Source organism: Leptopilina boulardi, unplaced genomic scaffold (genome assembly GCF_019393585.1).
Source record: "Leptopilina boulardi isolate dan_hultmark-lab unplaced genomic scaffold, ZJU_Lbou_2.1 LbouV2_221, whole genome shotgun sequence".
Classification (NCBI taxonomy): Eukaryota; Metazoa; Arthropoda; class Insecta; order Hymenoptera; family Figitidae; genus Leptopilina; species Leptopilina boulardi.
Window position 1 is genome coordinate 891,143 of NW_026137776.1, and position 15,900 is coordinate 907,042.

General features: G+C 21.3%; 1 protein-coding gene across 6 annotated transcripts; it reads left to right on the forward strand.

Moving 5' to 3' along the window:
- Positions 1 to 1,476: 1,476 nt before the first annotated feature.
- Positions 1,477 to 14,544, forward strand: LOC127279682 (ADP-ribosylation factor 6). Of its 6 annotated transcripts, none has more exons than XM_051302199.1 (6): positions 1,480 to 1,610; positions 2,053 to 2,127; positions 2,474 to 2,586; positions 4,508 to 4,611; positions 10,286 to 10,484; positions 14,286 to 14,544. In XM_051302199.1, exons 3-6 carry the CDS (start codon positions 2,505 to 2,507, stop codon positions 14,426 to 14,428), a joined length of 528 nt encoding a protein of 175 aa, XP_051158156.1. In that variant the 5' UTR covers positions 1,480 to 1,610; positions 2,053 to 2,127; positions 2,474 to 2,504; the 3' UTR covers positions 14,429 to 14,544. The 6 variants fall into 6 exon arrangements, with proteins under 6 accessions (XP_051158155.1, XP_051158156.1, XP_051158157.1 ...); XM_051302200.1 differs by having other exon boundaries at positions 1,496 to 1,610; positions 2,080 to 2,127; XM_051302201.1 differs by having other exon boundaries at positions 1,539 to 1,684.
- Positions 14,545 to 15,900: the final 1,356 nt, after the last annotated feature.

Below are 15,900 nucleotides of genomic sequence, written 5' to 3' on the forward strand. Positions count from 1 at the left end.
ATTTTTATTTATTCAGTTTAAACGTAAATTACAAAATTTTAATTTAAAGATATAAATTTTATATTTAGATTATTTTTTCAAATTAAAAAATTAAAAAGTTTTTTGTTTTTCTCAAATATAGTATTTTTTTATCAAATTTTAAAAAATTAAATCATTAAATTATATTATATATATTAATTATAAGAATAGTAAACTTCAATTATTTTTTTTATTTTCACTTATATTAAGAAATGAATTATTTTGTAAAAATCGATGTTTTAAATATTAATATTGAAAAATTAAAATACATAATTAATTATAAAATTAACCTTTAATTATTATTTTTAATTCAAAATTATATTCCAATTTTTTTTAAACAAATAGATTTTTAAAAAATTAATATTGTATAATTATATAACATTTTAAATTATTTTTTTAATCCAATTTTATTCATTCTTTGAATTTTTTATAAATTAATTTTTAAAAAATTAATATTTTAAAATTAAAATATTAAATTATACAATTAATTATAACACCTTAAATTTTTTAATTATTTATTTTTATTCAATTAGGAAAATTTGAATTACTTTAAAAAATCGTTTTTCAAAATTAATTTAATTGAAAAAAAAATTTTTTTTTTTGTAAATTTATATTTTTCATATTTTATTTCACTTTTTTCTAAAACCAATAATTTAAAAAAAAAACACTTTAATGTATATCACACTACTAATTTCGACTAATTTATTTAACAATAAAATACAATAATTTAGAAAATTCAATTATTTAAAAAATTTCAATTGTTTTGAAAAATTTGATATTTTTTTATTTAATTATTGTGAAAAAGTCAATATCTAAATACCTAATGTAATTATTTATTAAAATTTAATTTCTTTTGTAAATTTAATTATTTATTAGAAATAAATTATACAAGACTAGAAAATAACAAATTTTGAATTTTATTAAATATTTGATTTTGGAAAAATATTTAAAAATTAATTATACAAATTACAAAATAATTATAGTTTCGAAAAAATTTAGTTTAATTTTTCAAAAAATTGTTATTTATTAAAACTGAGTTAATTTATGAACATTTAAAATTTTTTTTTATTTTAACAAAAAAAAAAATTGTTAAAGTTCAGTTTTTAAAAATATCATGTTTTAATTTGAAAAAATAATATATTTATTAATTTATATTTCTTTAATTTATGTTTATAAAAAAGTTTATTTATTCAACATAAAAAACTGACTTATCTCGGGAATTTCAGAGAATAATTTAAAAAAAAAAATGTGAATCATTTTGTTATATTTTACCGTTAGTTTAAAATCTGACAGTTTATATCAAAATTTCCCGCCGATGCATAGAAAGCGGTTGAATTATGAACGAAAATGCCGTCAACCAATAAGAAGCGTTCTATGCCTATTGGTACTATTCTCTGATTGGCTACTCCCTCGGAACGAGAGGAAAAATGCTAAAAACTTGGAAACAAGTATTGTTGTTCCAAATGAGAATAAGACTTGAGACTCTCCTTTTGGAACAGCTTCTGGCAGCGCCGTCAAAATCGCAGTCAAAATGTGTTGTGATATGCAATCTTGTCGATGATAAATTATCTCTTCAGTGTAGATGTTTTTTGGTGAGTTTTAATATCAAAAAATGATAAAACCTCTTCAGTCGAGAAGAAAGTTTGCCCAAGATCTACAGTTTTGTGTACGTAAAAAAAAAAATGTTAACGGTTTTCCTAAATCTTTAACGCCATACTTTGACAAGAAAACCAGTATACTGCCTCTCTTTTTTATATTTCGAAACATTGCTTCGTCAGCTATACTCATATCTCTAAATAATATCATGGTATTTATACAGTCAATAAATTTTACAAAACTTTGCAACAAACATGTATATATATATGTATACATTGTGGAAATATTCACTTAACCTTTTTTTTTTGCCACCGGTTTTTATTTTGATTTTCTTTGAATAGAATGCCTAAATTAGACTCTTTCACGCACTATATTAAAATTCACATAGATTTTACACGAATAATAGTTTGTTTTTGTTTTTCTTTTTTTTTTTTAAAGTGAAATTATCATGTTTTACACAAACAGGATATGACATCTATCCACACCCACTTGCAAAATCAATTACATATTAAGGTTAGTCATTATTGTTCACTAATGAACAACATTTCATTTATTACTGTTTATTATTTTAACACCTCTCTTTTTTTTTTACTTATTTTGTTCAATTACTTGGTTTTATGTTAACGTAAACGAATTTTTATTATTGTTTACTAACACACTTGTTGCATTAATGTAAAATCATTAAAAATTGACAAATTGTTTTATAAAAAATTTAATTAATTATTCGTAAAAATTAAAATTTTCATAAATTTATTTAAGATTGAAGTGTGAATTTTATAAACAATGCTTTCGGCTTATGAATGAGTTTTTTTTTTTTTGTTATGTCATCAATTTTTAATAATAATTGTCATTATTGCAGGTGCCAGCTGTGTAGGAAGTGTGCCAGTAGAATGGGCAAACTCTTGTCAAAAATCTTTGGCAACAAGGAGATGCGCATTCTTATGCTGGGGCTGGATGCTGCCGGAAAGACCAGTATCCTTTTTTTTTAAAAAAAAAAAAATTATTTCTTAATTTCCTTTTACTAACAAAATATTACTTTTAACAATTATTATTTTTAAGACTAACTTTTAACATTGTAGAAAAGACATGTGATTACTTCTTCCTACTCTACACCCACATTCTCATTTTATCACTGACATCCACATTTTAGATAATTATTTTCGCTTTAGAGTTTTTTTTTTTTTGATAACTATGTCTGAACCCAGAGGCCAAATTTTTTTTTATCTCTGTCATTATTATGATTTAATTAATATATTTTGTATCTTTATCGTTAGTGCTCAATATTTAAAATCATAAAAATTACTTTTTTCTTCCATTATATGTATTGAGAAATTTTATTTTAATTCGATTATAATTATTTTTTTCATTTCTTTAAATGTTATGCAATATAATTTTGATAAATTTAAAAAAATTCTTTTTTGTCTCATTTAATAATTTAATAATTCAATTCTATTAAATGGTAAATTTTCGAAATTAGAATTTATTATTAAATTAAATAAATAAATAAAACAAGTTGTAAATTCAGATGTTCATTACATGAACATTTTACTTCCTCATTACGACCAGCAAAAAAAATGTGCTTCCTTGTGGAGAAAGCATTAACATTGAAATAAACATACAAAAGTAATATAATAATATTTGATAATATATAATAATATATAATAATATGATAATATATAATAATACATTTGCGTTAAATTTAAAGAATTAATGGAAGTTAAAAAATCAAAAATTCACATTTTACCCGAAATTTCTAAATATTATTAATGAAAAATAATATATAATTTATAATTATTTACAATTATATCGATTTGTTTCAATGCAAGGAACACAATTATTTTATATTTAAACTTGAATTTGAATAAATACAAAAATTTTCACCTTAAATTGTGAATTTTCTATTTCTTAACTTTCATTAATTTATTAAATTTACCTCAAATATAAAATTTTTATATATACCAATCGATTCGTTTTCATGCAAGGAATACAATTATTTCATCTATAAACTTAAATTTAAATAATCACAAAATTTTATAGCCAAAATGTGAATTTTTGATTTTTTAACTTTCATTAATTCTTTAAATTTAAATTAAAACTATACTTTATATATATCGATCGATTTGTCTTGACGTAAGGAATACAATTTTATTATAAATAACCTTAAATTTTTCTATTTAAAAATTTTTTTGATTAAAAAAAAAATTTGGAAAAAAGACGATAGAATTATTTTTTTTTTGGGTATTTTTTAAAATCCTTTGGTCAGTTTTCAGATATTTATATGATAAATAAGCCTACCAAATTTTATCTAAAACCAATAAAATCTGTTAAAGTTATCTTCTAAACAAAAAAGGGATCCACGTGGAAGTAAAATAATTAAAAATTCCTAATTTTAACAAATTTTGATAGCAAAATTACGATCCTGAAGTACTCAACGTTTAATTATGATAAACAATTTTTAAAGAATTAATTTTTTTAAATGAAAAATTCTATAATTTTTTGCCTGAAATATATTTCTTGTGGCTTTTTTTAATCAAAAAATTATAACAAAAAATATTTTTTTTAGGTAAACAATTTTTATAATTTTCCGTGTTAAATAAAAATTGATTTTTAATCGTTGATCATAAAAACGTTGCGTACTTCAGCATCGTAGGAGAATTAAAATTATGGAAGTTTTTTTTTTTTTTTAATTTATACGTTCATCTATTTTTGATTATATTTAAATAATAATATGAAAATTTTTTAATTTATTTTCAATATTATATCAAGTTTTGGTGACATTATTTTATTATATTAATTTTTCTATTAAATACAGTTAGGACTTTCTCTATTGTGCGTGACGCTATTGTTTGACATAAATATATCTGCATCTGATTTCCTTAACAATATGTTCTAGCTATATTGTATAAACTCAAATTCGGTCAGTCTGTGACTACTATTCCTACAGTAGGATTTAACGTTGAAACTGTTACGTACAAAAACGTTAAATTTAACGTGTGGGTAAGTTGAAAAATTTTTTTTTTATTTATTAATAAAATTGCATTTAATAATAATAATAATAATAATAATAATAATAATAATAATAATAATAATAATAATAATAATAATAATAATAATAATAATAATACCATTTATTTATTGTAAAAATTATACAAGATTTAACATTTAATTTGTTTTATATTGAATTTAATTCAACACTCAGAATTCACGAATTTTTTTTGTCACTATTTTCGATTTAAAAAAAAAAAAAAAAAAAAAAAAAAAAAAAAAAAAAAAAAAAATTATACCTTTTTTTAAAAAAAATTGAAAGTTAAAATTCAACAATTTTTTATGAGACAAAAGTTCTGAACGTTCAAATGAACGAAATATTTTTTTCAATCTATAAATTATTATTATTGTAAAAAAAAATTTCGTTCATTTGAACGTTCAAAAATTTTTGGCTCATAATTCTTTGAAACATTTGACTCAATTATATTCCATGAATTAACTTAAAATATTTTTTATAAAAATTTCATTACAGTAAACAATTTTAAAGATAATTTCAATTATTTGAATTAATATTTGAAGATATTTTCCATTATTTGATTGAATAATAGAAAATGAATATAATTTTAATTATTAAACTACATAATTGAAGAAAATTTCAATAATTTGGTTAAATATTTGAAGATAATTTTAATCATTTAATTTTACATTTGATGATTATTTTTTTTAATTATTTAATTGAGTAAATAAGTTTTTGGAAATTTTGTTTTTCAATTAGGATTTTTAAAAAAATGTTAAAAATTCAAATCTTAAGAGTTAAACATGAAATTTTTTTTACATATTTGACTCAATAATCAGAGAGGAATTGAGAGTAAGCACGTAATGCAAATCGCGCTTTTCTATTAAAGTCTGCCCCCTCGCGGTCAAAATATCGAAGCTTAGGTGGTTAGCTATATATATTCCTTAAATCGGTGAGGCTACACACATACGCATAATGTAATGGCTAAGCCGAATGACGTTCGGAATTGATCGGGCGGGCTCGTGTATCTTTGCGTGAATTAGAGAAACAAACTGAAAACGAACCGTGCGGGCCTCATCCAATGTTTTGACTTTTTTTCAGATAAAGTATATGAGCCGGTTTTTGAAACAATTCACTAATCGACAATATTTTTAAGGTTAAATTTAGAAATTTTAATTTAAATTAGTAATTAAAATACAATTTTAATTTATTATTTAAATTTCATTTTAAATTTTTATAAAATTTGGAATTCTAAATGTTCTCTCTTCGAATGCATAGTTGAATAAGTACGAAATTCGTTTTCAATAAATCTTATCTCATAATTATTTTATAATAAGTAAAAAAAATTTCGATATTACAATATTATCTTTATTTATTTAATTCAGTTAAATCATAGATTAGTAATGTGAAATAATGTGCTTTTGTCAAAGTCATATTAAAAGAAAAATTAAATTCTTTTTATTATTTTGCCGTTAAAATTTTTGAAAAATATTTTTTGTAATATTATAATAAAATTTTAGAATTTAAAAATTTTACCTAATACTGACAACAATGTTTATAATTTAATTCTTCAGAATTTTCTCATTTTATTTAAAATTGAATCAATTTATGTCTATTTAATAGTTTATAAAAAAATATAATTTTTTTTTATATTATACTTTTAAATTTTCGATTTGTAAATGCTTACACATTATAAGTAGCTTACATTTTTTAAAATATTAAATTTAAAAACATTTTGTCAAGAGATTAAATGTTTTAACTTAAAATAAATAAATAAAATAATCAATTTTAAAAAATATTTTATATAGGTTTTTAAATCAGAAAAATTGTTTTTGTAAATTAATTAATTATTTTTTCTTTGGGCTTGTCCAAGTAAAAAATGATTTAATTTTAAATAAAATGAGAATATTCTTAAAATTTAAATTGTAAACATTGTTGTCAATACCTATTAAAATTACCCACAATTTAATACATTATTAATTTGTATAGAATATTCTATGGTGTTTAGTTTCACATTATTATTTATGTTTCACTAAATTAAATAAATAAAGATAATATTTATAAAAATGATGTCAGTTTTTTTTACTTTTCAATAGTGTTATCAAAAAAATTTGTTTTTCATTTTTTATTAAAAAAGTAACAATTTTTTATAAACAAATTAAATTTTTTTTAATTTGTATATGATTTTTTTAAAACATACCTGGAAATAAGAAGATTTAGTGAAAAAATTTAGAGTCGGTCAATAAGTTTTATATTTTTATGTATTTAAAAAAAACACCACTTGCAGCATTGTGCACATTTTTGAATAGTAAAAAAAATTGATAAATTGTTAAAAATTATTTAAAAAATTTTTTTTTGAAACCTGAAATTTTATTTCACTATGAAAAATGAAAGAAAATTTTTTAACAATAATTTAACAATTTTTTTTACTTTTCAGAAATGTGCACAATGCTGCGCGCAGTGTTTAAATGTTTATTTAAACCTATAATCTTAGTTATTTCCAGTATTTCTTAGTATTTTCAGGTATGTTTAAAATTTTTTTTTAAAAATCATATTCCAATTTAAAAAAACTTAATTTGTTTATAAATTTTTTTTATTTTTTAATAAAAAATGAAAAAAAATTTCGTTAACATTATTGAAAAGTAAAAAATAAACTGGAACTTTTCTTCTCTTGGCAAAAATTGAAAAAATCCAGTTTTTTGTCTACATTTACAAAACTGAAATTTTGAAAATTTATAACTCGAAAATTTGCATAAAGAAAGTATCTTTTTTTCACTACAGAACACGAAAAAATTAAATTTGGCTCAATTTAAAGGGTCGACTGAAATCTCACGTGAAATCACCCATACGTTTAAGAAAAACATTTTTTAATTAAAAATTTATAATAATTATGATAAGATTTATTGAAAACGAATTTCGTATTTATTCAACTATGCATTCGAAGAGAGAACATTTAGAATTCTAAATTTTATAAAAATTTAAAATGAAATTTAAATAATAAATTAAAATTGTATTTTAATTACTAATTTAAATTAAAATTTCTAAATTTAACCTTAAAAATATTGTCGATTAGTGAATTGTTTCAAAAACCGGCTCATATACTTTGTCTGAAAAAAAGTCAAAACATTGGATGAGGCCCGCACGGTTCGTTTTCAGTTTGTTTCTCTAATTCACGCAAAGATACACGAGCCCGCCCGATCAATTCCGAACGTCATTCGGCTTAGCCATTACATTATGCGTATGTGTGTAGCCTCACCGATTTAAGGAATATATATAGCTAACCACCTAAGCTTCGATATTTTGACCGCGAGGGGGCAGACTTTAATAGAAAAGCGCGATTTGCATTACGTGCTTACTCTCAATTCCTCTCTGCAATAATATTTTTTATGAATTAATAATTAAAAAGTTTTTTTTATATTTGTTTAAAATTATAAAACAAAATTACTTCATTAGCTAAAAAATGTTTAATCAAAATTATTTCATCTTAAAAATTTAGACGAAAATTTGAATTAGAATAATTCTGACTTGAAAAATTTTTAATAAAAAAGGAAATACAAACATTTTTTCAGGGCTAATAAAAGTCATAATTAAAAAAAAACATAAATCCGATTTTTTTTTATTTAAGGAAGTTCTCTCCCTCCAACGTCAGTCAAATCAATGCCCATTTAAGTTTTCATTTGTATCACGTAGTACTAGCTCAACGCTTGGCAACGTTAGATTATATTTCCCCCGTTCCGTTTCGTGTCGTCTGCTATTGTTTGATTTATTTTCGTTAAATAATAATAATAATAATTTATTATTTTAAAAATCTTAATTTTTTATAAGCAAATTCAAATTATTATTCATTATTATGAATCTTTGAAGAATATACTATTATATGTATATACTACTTATATTACTTTCAAATTTCGCGCTTTTTCTATACCTAACCTACAAGACGCAACGTTGCCAAGCGTTGTGCTAAGTAATTTCTGATTGTCAAAATACGGTGTTTTTTTAGACAAAATAATTAATTGTGAGTCTCCTAAGCCAGGTCTGATCAATTTTATTAAAAGTAAGTGAACATTGGCTATTAAACTTTATGTATATAAAGTTCCAGTAATATCTTTTCGTCAGATTTTTCACAATTTGAGATTTCAGACCAAAAAATTCAATTTCCCATAAGAACCCGTGTTAAATGTGAAAAGAGAAAATTATTTATATCTTTTGTCAAAATCCACCTAGACCTCTAAAAATTTAACTACATCTTCTTTAAACCATTATCTATCAGTTTATCAAGTTTGATAATTAACTCTTCGTCATTTCTGTTTGCGAGAGAACTTCCTTAAATCAAATTTATTTTTACTCACGTAAAATTTTTTAAAAATTGATTTTTAAGTAGTTAGTTTTTTAATAAATACTTAATCGTTTTTTATAATACAAGTATCAGAAAAAATATTTATATTTTTATCAAAGAAAATAATATTTTTGATTTAAAAATTAAAACTTCAATAATTCATGTTTTTTAAAAATTGATTTTTAAAAATTCAATAATTGCTTAGTAAAGTTTGAATAACAATAACTTTTTTTAAAGTATCAAAACTTGTATAAAAATTTTAAACTAAAATTATTTAAAAAATGTTTTTATTTTTGAAACTTTTAATAATTTTGTAATAATTTATAGGAAAATTTTTCAAATAAATCAATTGATACGTTTTTAAATATCCTATTATCTGTTTATAATAGTTTTTACATGTAGATTTTTTTTAATAAATACTTCAAAATGTCATGTTTTAAAAAATAATTTATTTTTAAACGATAAATAACTTTGAATAAAATGTCAGTAGAGAGTATTTGCCAATAGGTTAAAAGATGAATTTTAAAACTTAGAATACACAAAATTGAATGTAAAAAATATATTAAATATAATTTTTTTTTTAAAAAGTAAATATTTTCTTTTTATTTTAAATTAACTTTATTTAAATTATTTCAGTCCTGATTTTTAAAAATTTATTTTAGTCAATTCAAACTTTAAGTTTTCATTAAGAATTATTTTTAATTATTGATGGAATGAAATTAATTAATTTAATAGTAAAATAATAAATATTTAATAATAAAAAAATAATAGTATGAATAAAAATATTTGTGTGGATTTGAATTAATTAAAACAAAATATATGTATTAATTACTCATAATTTATTTATTTTATTTTATAAGCCTGAACATAAAAACTCTAAATAGTCGAATAGAATACAATAAAGAATTTTCAAGACAAATATTAATTTTTTTAATTAAAATTTTGTATTTGTTTTAGTTTTCATAATTGCAAAGTTTTAATTATTAATTATATTAAAAACCGAGAAAACAAAATTTAGATTTCGAGTTAACGATTTTTAAATTTTTACCTACAATAAGGCTTTTGGTTTACGGTTTTTTAAAAATTTATGTTTTTTTAGTATTCGGTTTCAGTTTCGATTGCCATCCCTGATTTAATAAAAAAAAAAAAAAAAAAAAAAAAAACAATATGATATTGAAAATAATGTGAAAGTATCTCATTATATTTAGAAGAAGCTTTGACCTTAAATAATTTCACCTTTTAAATGAACAATCAATAAAAAGTGTACAAACTTGATGAAATTTCTATAAATAATAAATGTAATTAATTAAAAATTACTTTTTTTTTTCATTTAGGATGTGGGTGGGCAGGACAAAATACGTCCTTTATGGCGTCATTACTATACAGGAACGCAAGGATTAATATTTGTAGTTGATTGTGCGGATAGAGATCGAATTGACGAGGCCCGTCAGGAGCTTCATCGAATAATAAATGACAGAGAAATGCGCGATGCCATTATTCTAATTTTTGCCAATAAACAAGATGTTCCAGGCGGTAATAATAATATTAATAATAATAATAATAATAATAAATTTTTCTAATTTTGTTGGGCGCATGATTATCCCATAAAAATCATTAATTAGAATTTTCATTTTAAAGAATTTTTTTTAGTTAGAATTTTTTTTTAAATGAATTTTTATTTTTCGAATTAGCATTTAACAGAATTTCTCATAATTTACTTATTTTTAGTTTTCTGACATAAAAGTATCATAAAAACGTATAAAAATGATGCACTTTTAAATTATTTATATGCTACAAACAAAATTTTTAATAAATAACTAATTTTTGTAAAGTGTTAATAATTACCCAGAGAATCACGATTTTTTCGTTTTTTACACTTTTCTCTCTTAAAATAAACAATAAAAAGTTAGCTAACTTCGTATACATCGTCCGAAGTAAATTGACATAACATTTACCTATGCCTTATTTGGCGAAAAACTCAAAAATTTTATGAAAAATACTATAAAGTTTGCGCACTTTTGAAAATTTTAACCTAATTTTCGCAACTTTACGATTTTTTTTCTGTTTCTATCATAAATACATATAACAAAAATCTTTACATCTTGCTTAAAAATTATAAATACCGTCAACTGGGGCTATTCTACTCACCCCAGGGGCTATTATATTCAGCGCCAGTTTTTAATTAATAAAATATTTATTTTGAATTTTTAAACTTGACGCTTGGTGTAAATATTGTTTAATAGTTTTATTAAAGGCTAAATTTTATTATTTAATTTTTTTATTAAAATACAGAAAAAAATTCAAAAAGCCATGAAAGTCTGAACATTTTTTTTACACGTTTGCAAATTTTATAAGTACTGGATTTCGAAGAGTTTTATAAGTATTTTGCAAAATATTGCAAGTAAGTTTTGTCAATTTAATTTTGATGATGTACACTTGATGCGCTAACTTTATATTACATATTTTAAGAAAAAAGAGCGAAAAACTAAAAAAAAACAGGATTCTCTGGGTAATTATACTCATTTCTTAAAATTAATTACTTTTCGAAAATTTTTATTGTCGAAGGTAAATAAGTGTATAGTGCATCTTATGTATACATTTTTGTTATCCTTTTGTGTAAAAAAAACCAGAAATATGTAAATTATAAGATTTCACAGAACATAACCTCAAAAAAATAACTTTCATTAATATTTTTGTTTTTCAAGTTAATTTTGTAACTTTTTCTCCTAAAATAACATAAAAGCTTGTTAGAAATTGTATTGAGTTGCTTACTTAACCTAAAAAATGTTAATTTAAAAAAAATTTGCTCTTTTTAATAAATTAAATGTAGATTTTAATGTAAAATTTCAATGTTTAACTTTTAAATTTGTTAAATAATTGCTATACAATTTTTTTTTAGATTATATATTTTTTTTTAATCATAATCTAGACTAACTGCAGAAAAAATTTCATATAGCTAAAGCTGTATAAAAAAATATTAGGACGTATGAATATGTTCTAAAACTCAATAGTTAGAATTTTCATTTAATGGAATTTCATTTGTCATAATTATTTTTGAGCCGAATTTTTATTTATTCGAATTAGTATTTTGCAGAATTTTCATCAGACTGATTTTCTATATTACACAATTATTATTATATAATAATAAAATGCTTGGTCTGTCCTTCTGTCCTAACTTGAAGTTGGCCTCTTCTGATTTCATGTATTTTGTTGAATAGTAATCTTATGACGTGTCAAATTTTGACAATTATTCTTTTTCTCATTTTTGCCAAAGTTGTATAATTGTGTTTCCAAATTTCGAAATAAGTTTCTTTAAAATTCCAAATTCGAAAATTCAATTCACGAAGCTGAAGTACACAACGTTTACCAACGAAATTTTTTTAAAAGTTGTATATTGATTCAAAAATTGTGTACAAATACAAAAAATTTATGATGAGAAAAAAGATGCGCTAGGAAATTTCGTACAAGATAGTAATTTAAAAAAATTTATTTTTAAAAATTAATTTTTAAGGTACCAGGGGCCAACGAATACCTATTAAATATTAATTATAAAAACACAGGCCTCGAATCAACTTAAAGACACAAAAAGTCGTTTTAGTCGATTTATATTCCTAAAAAAAAGTGGATTTGTTTTTTATTTTAACAAAAATATTTTACAGATTTTTAAATAAAAATTTTTTTTTAAATAATAATCCTTTTCGAAGGGTTAAAGTTGAAATTTTTAGAAATAATTAAATTTCAAAAGATATTGTTAATTTTCAAACAATCATTAAATTTTACAGAACTAAAAATAATTTATCAAACAATTTTTGGAAAACATTTTTTAAATTTAATTGAATTTTCAAAGATTTAAAATTGAGATTTTTGAAATTAATTGAAACTTTAAGTAATTTTTAATTAAAATTTTAGATGATTTCACTAAAAATTTATTAGAAAATGCGGACAAAATACAATAATTTGAAAATCATTTTTAATTGAAAAATGGTTTCAGATAGTTGAAATTTCAAAGAATATTATTAAAATAGTTAAAAATAATTGAATTTCCTTAGAGTTATAATTGAAATTATTAAATTTAAAAAAAAAAATTTTCGATGGACAATTTTAGAAAAAATTAAATTTTAGATGCTTTTAAATTCAAATTATTGAAAATTCAATTAATTTTGAATTCAAATTTTTGATTATAATTAAATTTTATTTGATTTTAAATTTGGAAAATAATTGAATTTCACTTCATTTTGTATTGAAAATTTTGGGAAATAATTGAATTTTAATTGAAATTTTGGATAATAATTTAATTTAAGTTCATTTTTGATTGAAAATTTGGATAATTAATTTTGAATAGAAACTTTAGAAAATAATTGAATTTTATTTCATTTTAAATTGAAAACTTGGTAAATAATTAAATTTTAAATTGATAATTTTGGATAATTATTTGATTTTTAATTGATTTTGAATTAAAATTTCGGGTAATAATTGAATTTTAATTTATTTTGAATTGAAATTTTTAAAAAAATAATTCAATTTTATTGTGATATATTTTTTTTAAATTATAAACAATTGTTAAATTTCATAAAAATTTTAATTGAAAAATAATTTTGATATAATTGAATTTGTGTTGTATTTCATTAAAATTATTAAAAATAATTAATTTAGTGAAGAATCATTTTAGTTCAAAATTTGTTAAATAATTGAATTGAAGAAGATCTGAAGAAGATTTACATTTTATACTTGAAAAATGTATTTTATTTACATTTTTTTCCAAATGTAAAAAAAAGTCGCATTTTATTAAAATAAGTCGATAAAAGAAAGAAAGAAAATTCTATGCATTGAAATTCTACTAAATAAAAATTCGAAATAAAGAAAAATTCTGTGAAGTGAATTTTCGGTTATATAAAAATTGTGAAATATAGAAAATTGTTTTGATGAAAATTCTGCAAAATACTAAATTCGAACAAATAAAAATTCGGCTCAAAAATAATTATGACAAATGAAATTTCATAAAATGAAAATTCTAACTAATGATTTTTAGAACATATTCATGCGTCCCAATATGTTGAGGATATTTTATAAATAAACAAACTTTTCTGAGTATAATAACCCCAACTGTGGGGCTATTATACTCACCACCTTCTAACTTACAGGATACAATATTTACCCTAAGTGACAAACTCAAATATTTAAAAACAAAAATTTTTTTCATTATTAGCTGCGGTTAAATAAAATTCTTTAAAATGAAAATTTTAAATTATGATTTTTATTGAATAATCATGCGCTCCAATTTTTTCCCCACTTTTAACAATACATTCTAATTAATGAATTTCATAAATTTTCTAGCGATGAAGCCTCATGAGATCCAGGAAAAATTAGGGTTAACAAGAATAAGAGATAGAAATTGGTACGTTCAACCATCCTGTGCTACAACAGGTGATGGACTATATGAAGGCCTTACGTGGTTGACTAGCAATCATAAATTATGAACAAATAGTTAGTCACGTTTTCCTGATTTCAAAGCAGGGATTACACGCCTGCCTCGTGTGTTTTTTTTAACATTATTGTTATACGCAGAGGCTCCAAAAAAAAAAAAACAGAAAAATCGAATAGAACTTTGTGTGTGATAAGAATCTTTCATCGATTATAAAATCAAGAAACTTTTTAGAAAAAAAAAAAAAAAAAATGGTGTATTTAATAATGGGGCGATTTTAGAAACATCAAGCACTAGGTAAGAATTGATTTATAATATAAAATGAAAAGAAAAAAAAAAAAGCTTATGTAGCGTTTTGTTATATTACTTCTTGGTGTCAACGTTTGTAGAATTTTGCCAAACGGAATAGAGTAAGTTAGATGGGAGCGTACTCTAGTTTTTGTACATGTTTTCAGTGTAATGTTTTTTCAACTAGTAATGTGCTATACATAAAAAAAGAAACAAATACTTCGCACGTACGATGTATCTTAATTTTTTTTTTTTTTTTAATGTAAATTTTTTGACTGAAACTGTTTCATAAACAGTGTCTAATTTCTTCCAAGTACGCTGCATCCTTTACTATATCAGAGAAATTATATAAAATATATAATTCAAAAAGTTTAACGGAAAATAACGTTAAACTTTTTTCTTTTTTATCTAAACCTGCTTCATATGGAGCATTAAGTATGTAAAATCGATATTCGACCATGAGCACTTTGCCTTTAATTTTTTTTTCCCTATCTTCAATGTACGTTAAATATCAGAGTATTATATATATATAAATATATAGAAGATTCTTTCCACATGAAAATAACTATTTAAGGGAGCGTGTATCTCTACGATTGAAAAATTTGTCACAATGAGATGTAAAAAATTGTTTGTTTGATAGTTAATAAGATCCTTAATAAGCTAAAAAAAAAAAAAAAAGTTCATAGGTTAAGGAGAACAATGAATATCACAGGGGCTTATTTATTCATTAACGTTAATAGCTCAAAGTACCAATAATACAAGCAACAAAAAAAAAAAATAATTTTTTTTTTTTTTTGTTCTAAATCGATTAAGTAATTTTTAGACTTGACGACCATTGTTGTATATTTCATGCACCAAAAAATATGAAACGTACGAAAAAATTAAAAAAAAAAATGTCTTCGATAGGTACTTTTGCTTCAAAATTGGAATTTCTTATAATTAAATAAAATGCGATTTTTTTTTTATTAGCTTGTGCGTATTTATGAATATCATGAATAATAAATTAGTTATTTTTGTAAATTTTCTCTTGTGGTGAAATTTAAATTCCATAACACCACATTATATTTCTCTTTTTCAATTTCAAAGGTTTCCAGCAAAAAGTTTTCATTATTCTTATCTCTCTTTCTCTCTCTTTTGTGCCAAAACAGCCCGAGTGAATAACGAAAGTAAATCTCGTTTTCTATTTCATTTTTTTTTTTTTTTTTATTTTGATTTGCAGAAATCTTTGTCTACATGTAA

Excerpts from the sequence above, each read along its gene's own strand:
- LOC127279682 (XM_051302198.1), top strand. The coding sequence starts at position 1,576 with ATGATAAATTATCTCTTCAGTGTAGATGTTTTTTG. Across the intron at positions 1,611-2,473 it reads TTCAGTGTAGATGTTTTTTG|GTGCCAGCTGTGTAGGAAGT; the intron begins GTGAGTTTTAAT and ends TCATTATTGCAG. Across the intron at positions 2,587-4,507 it reads GGATGCTGCCGGAAAGACCA|CTATATTGTATAAACTCAAA; the intron begins GTATCCTTTTTT and ends AATATGTTCTAG.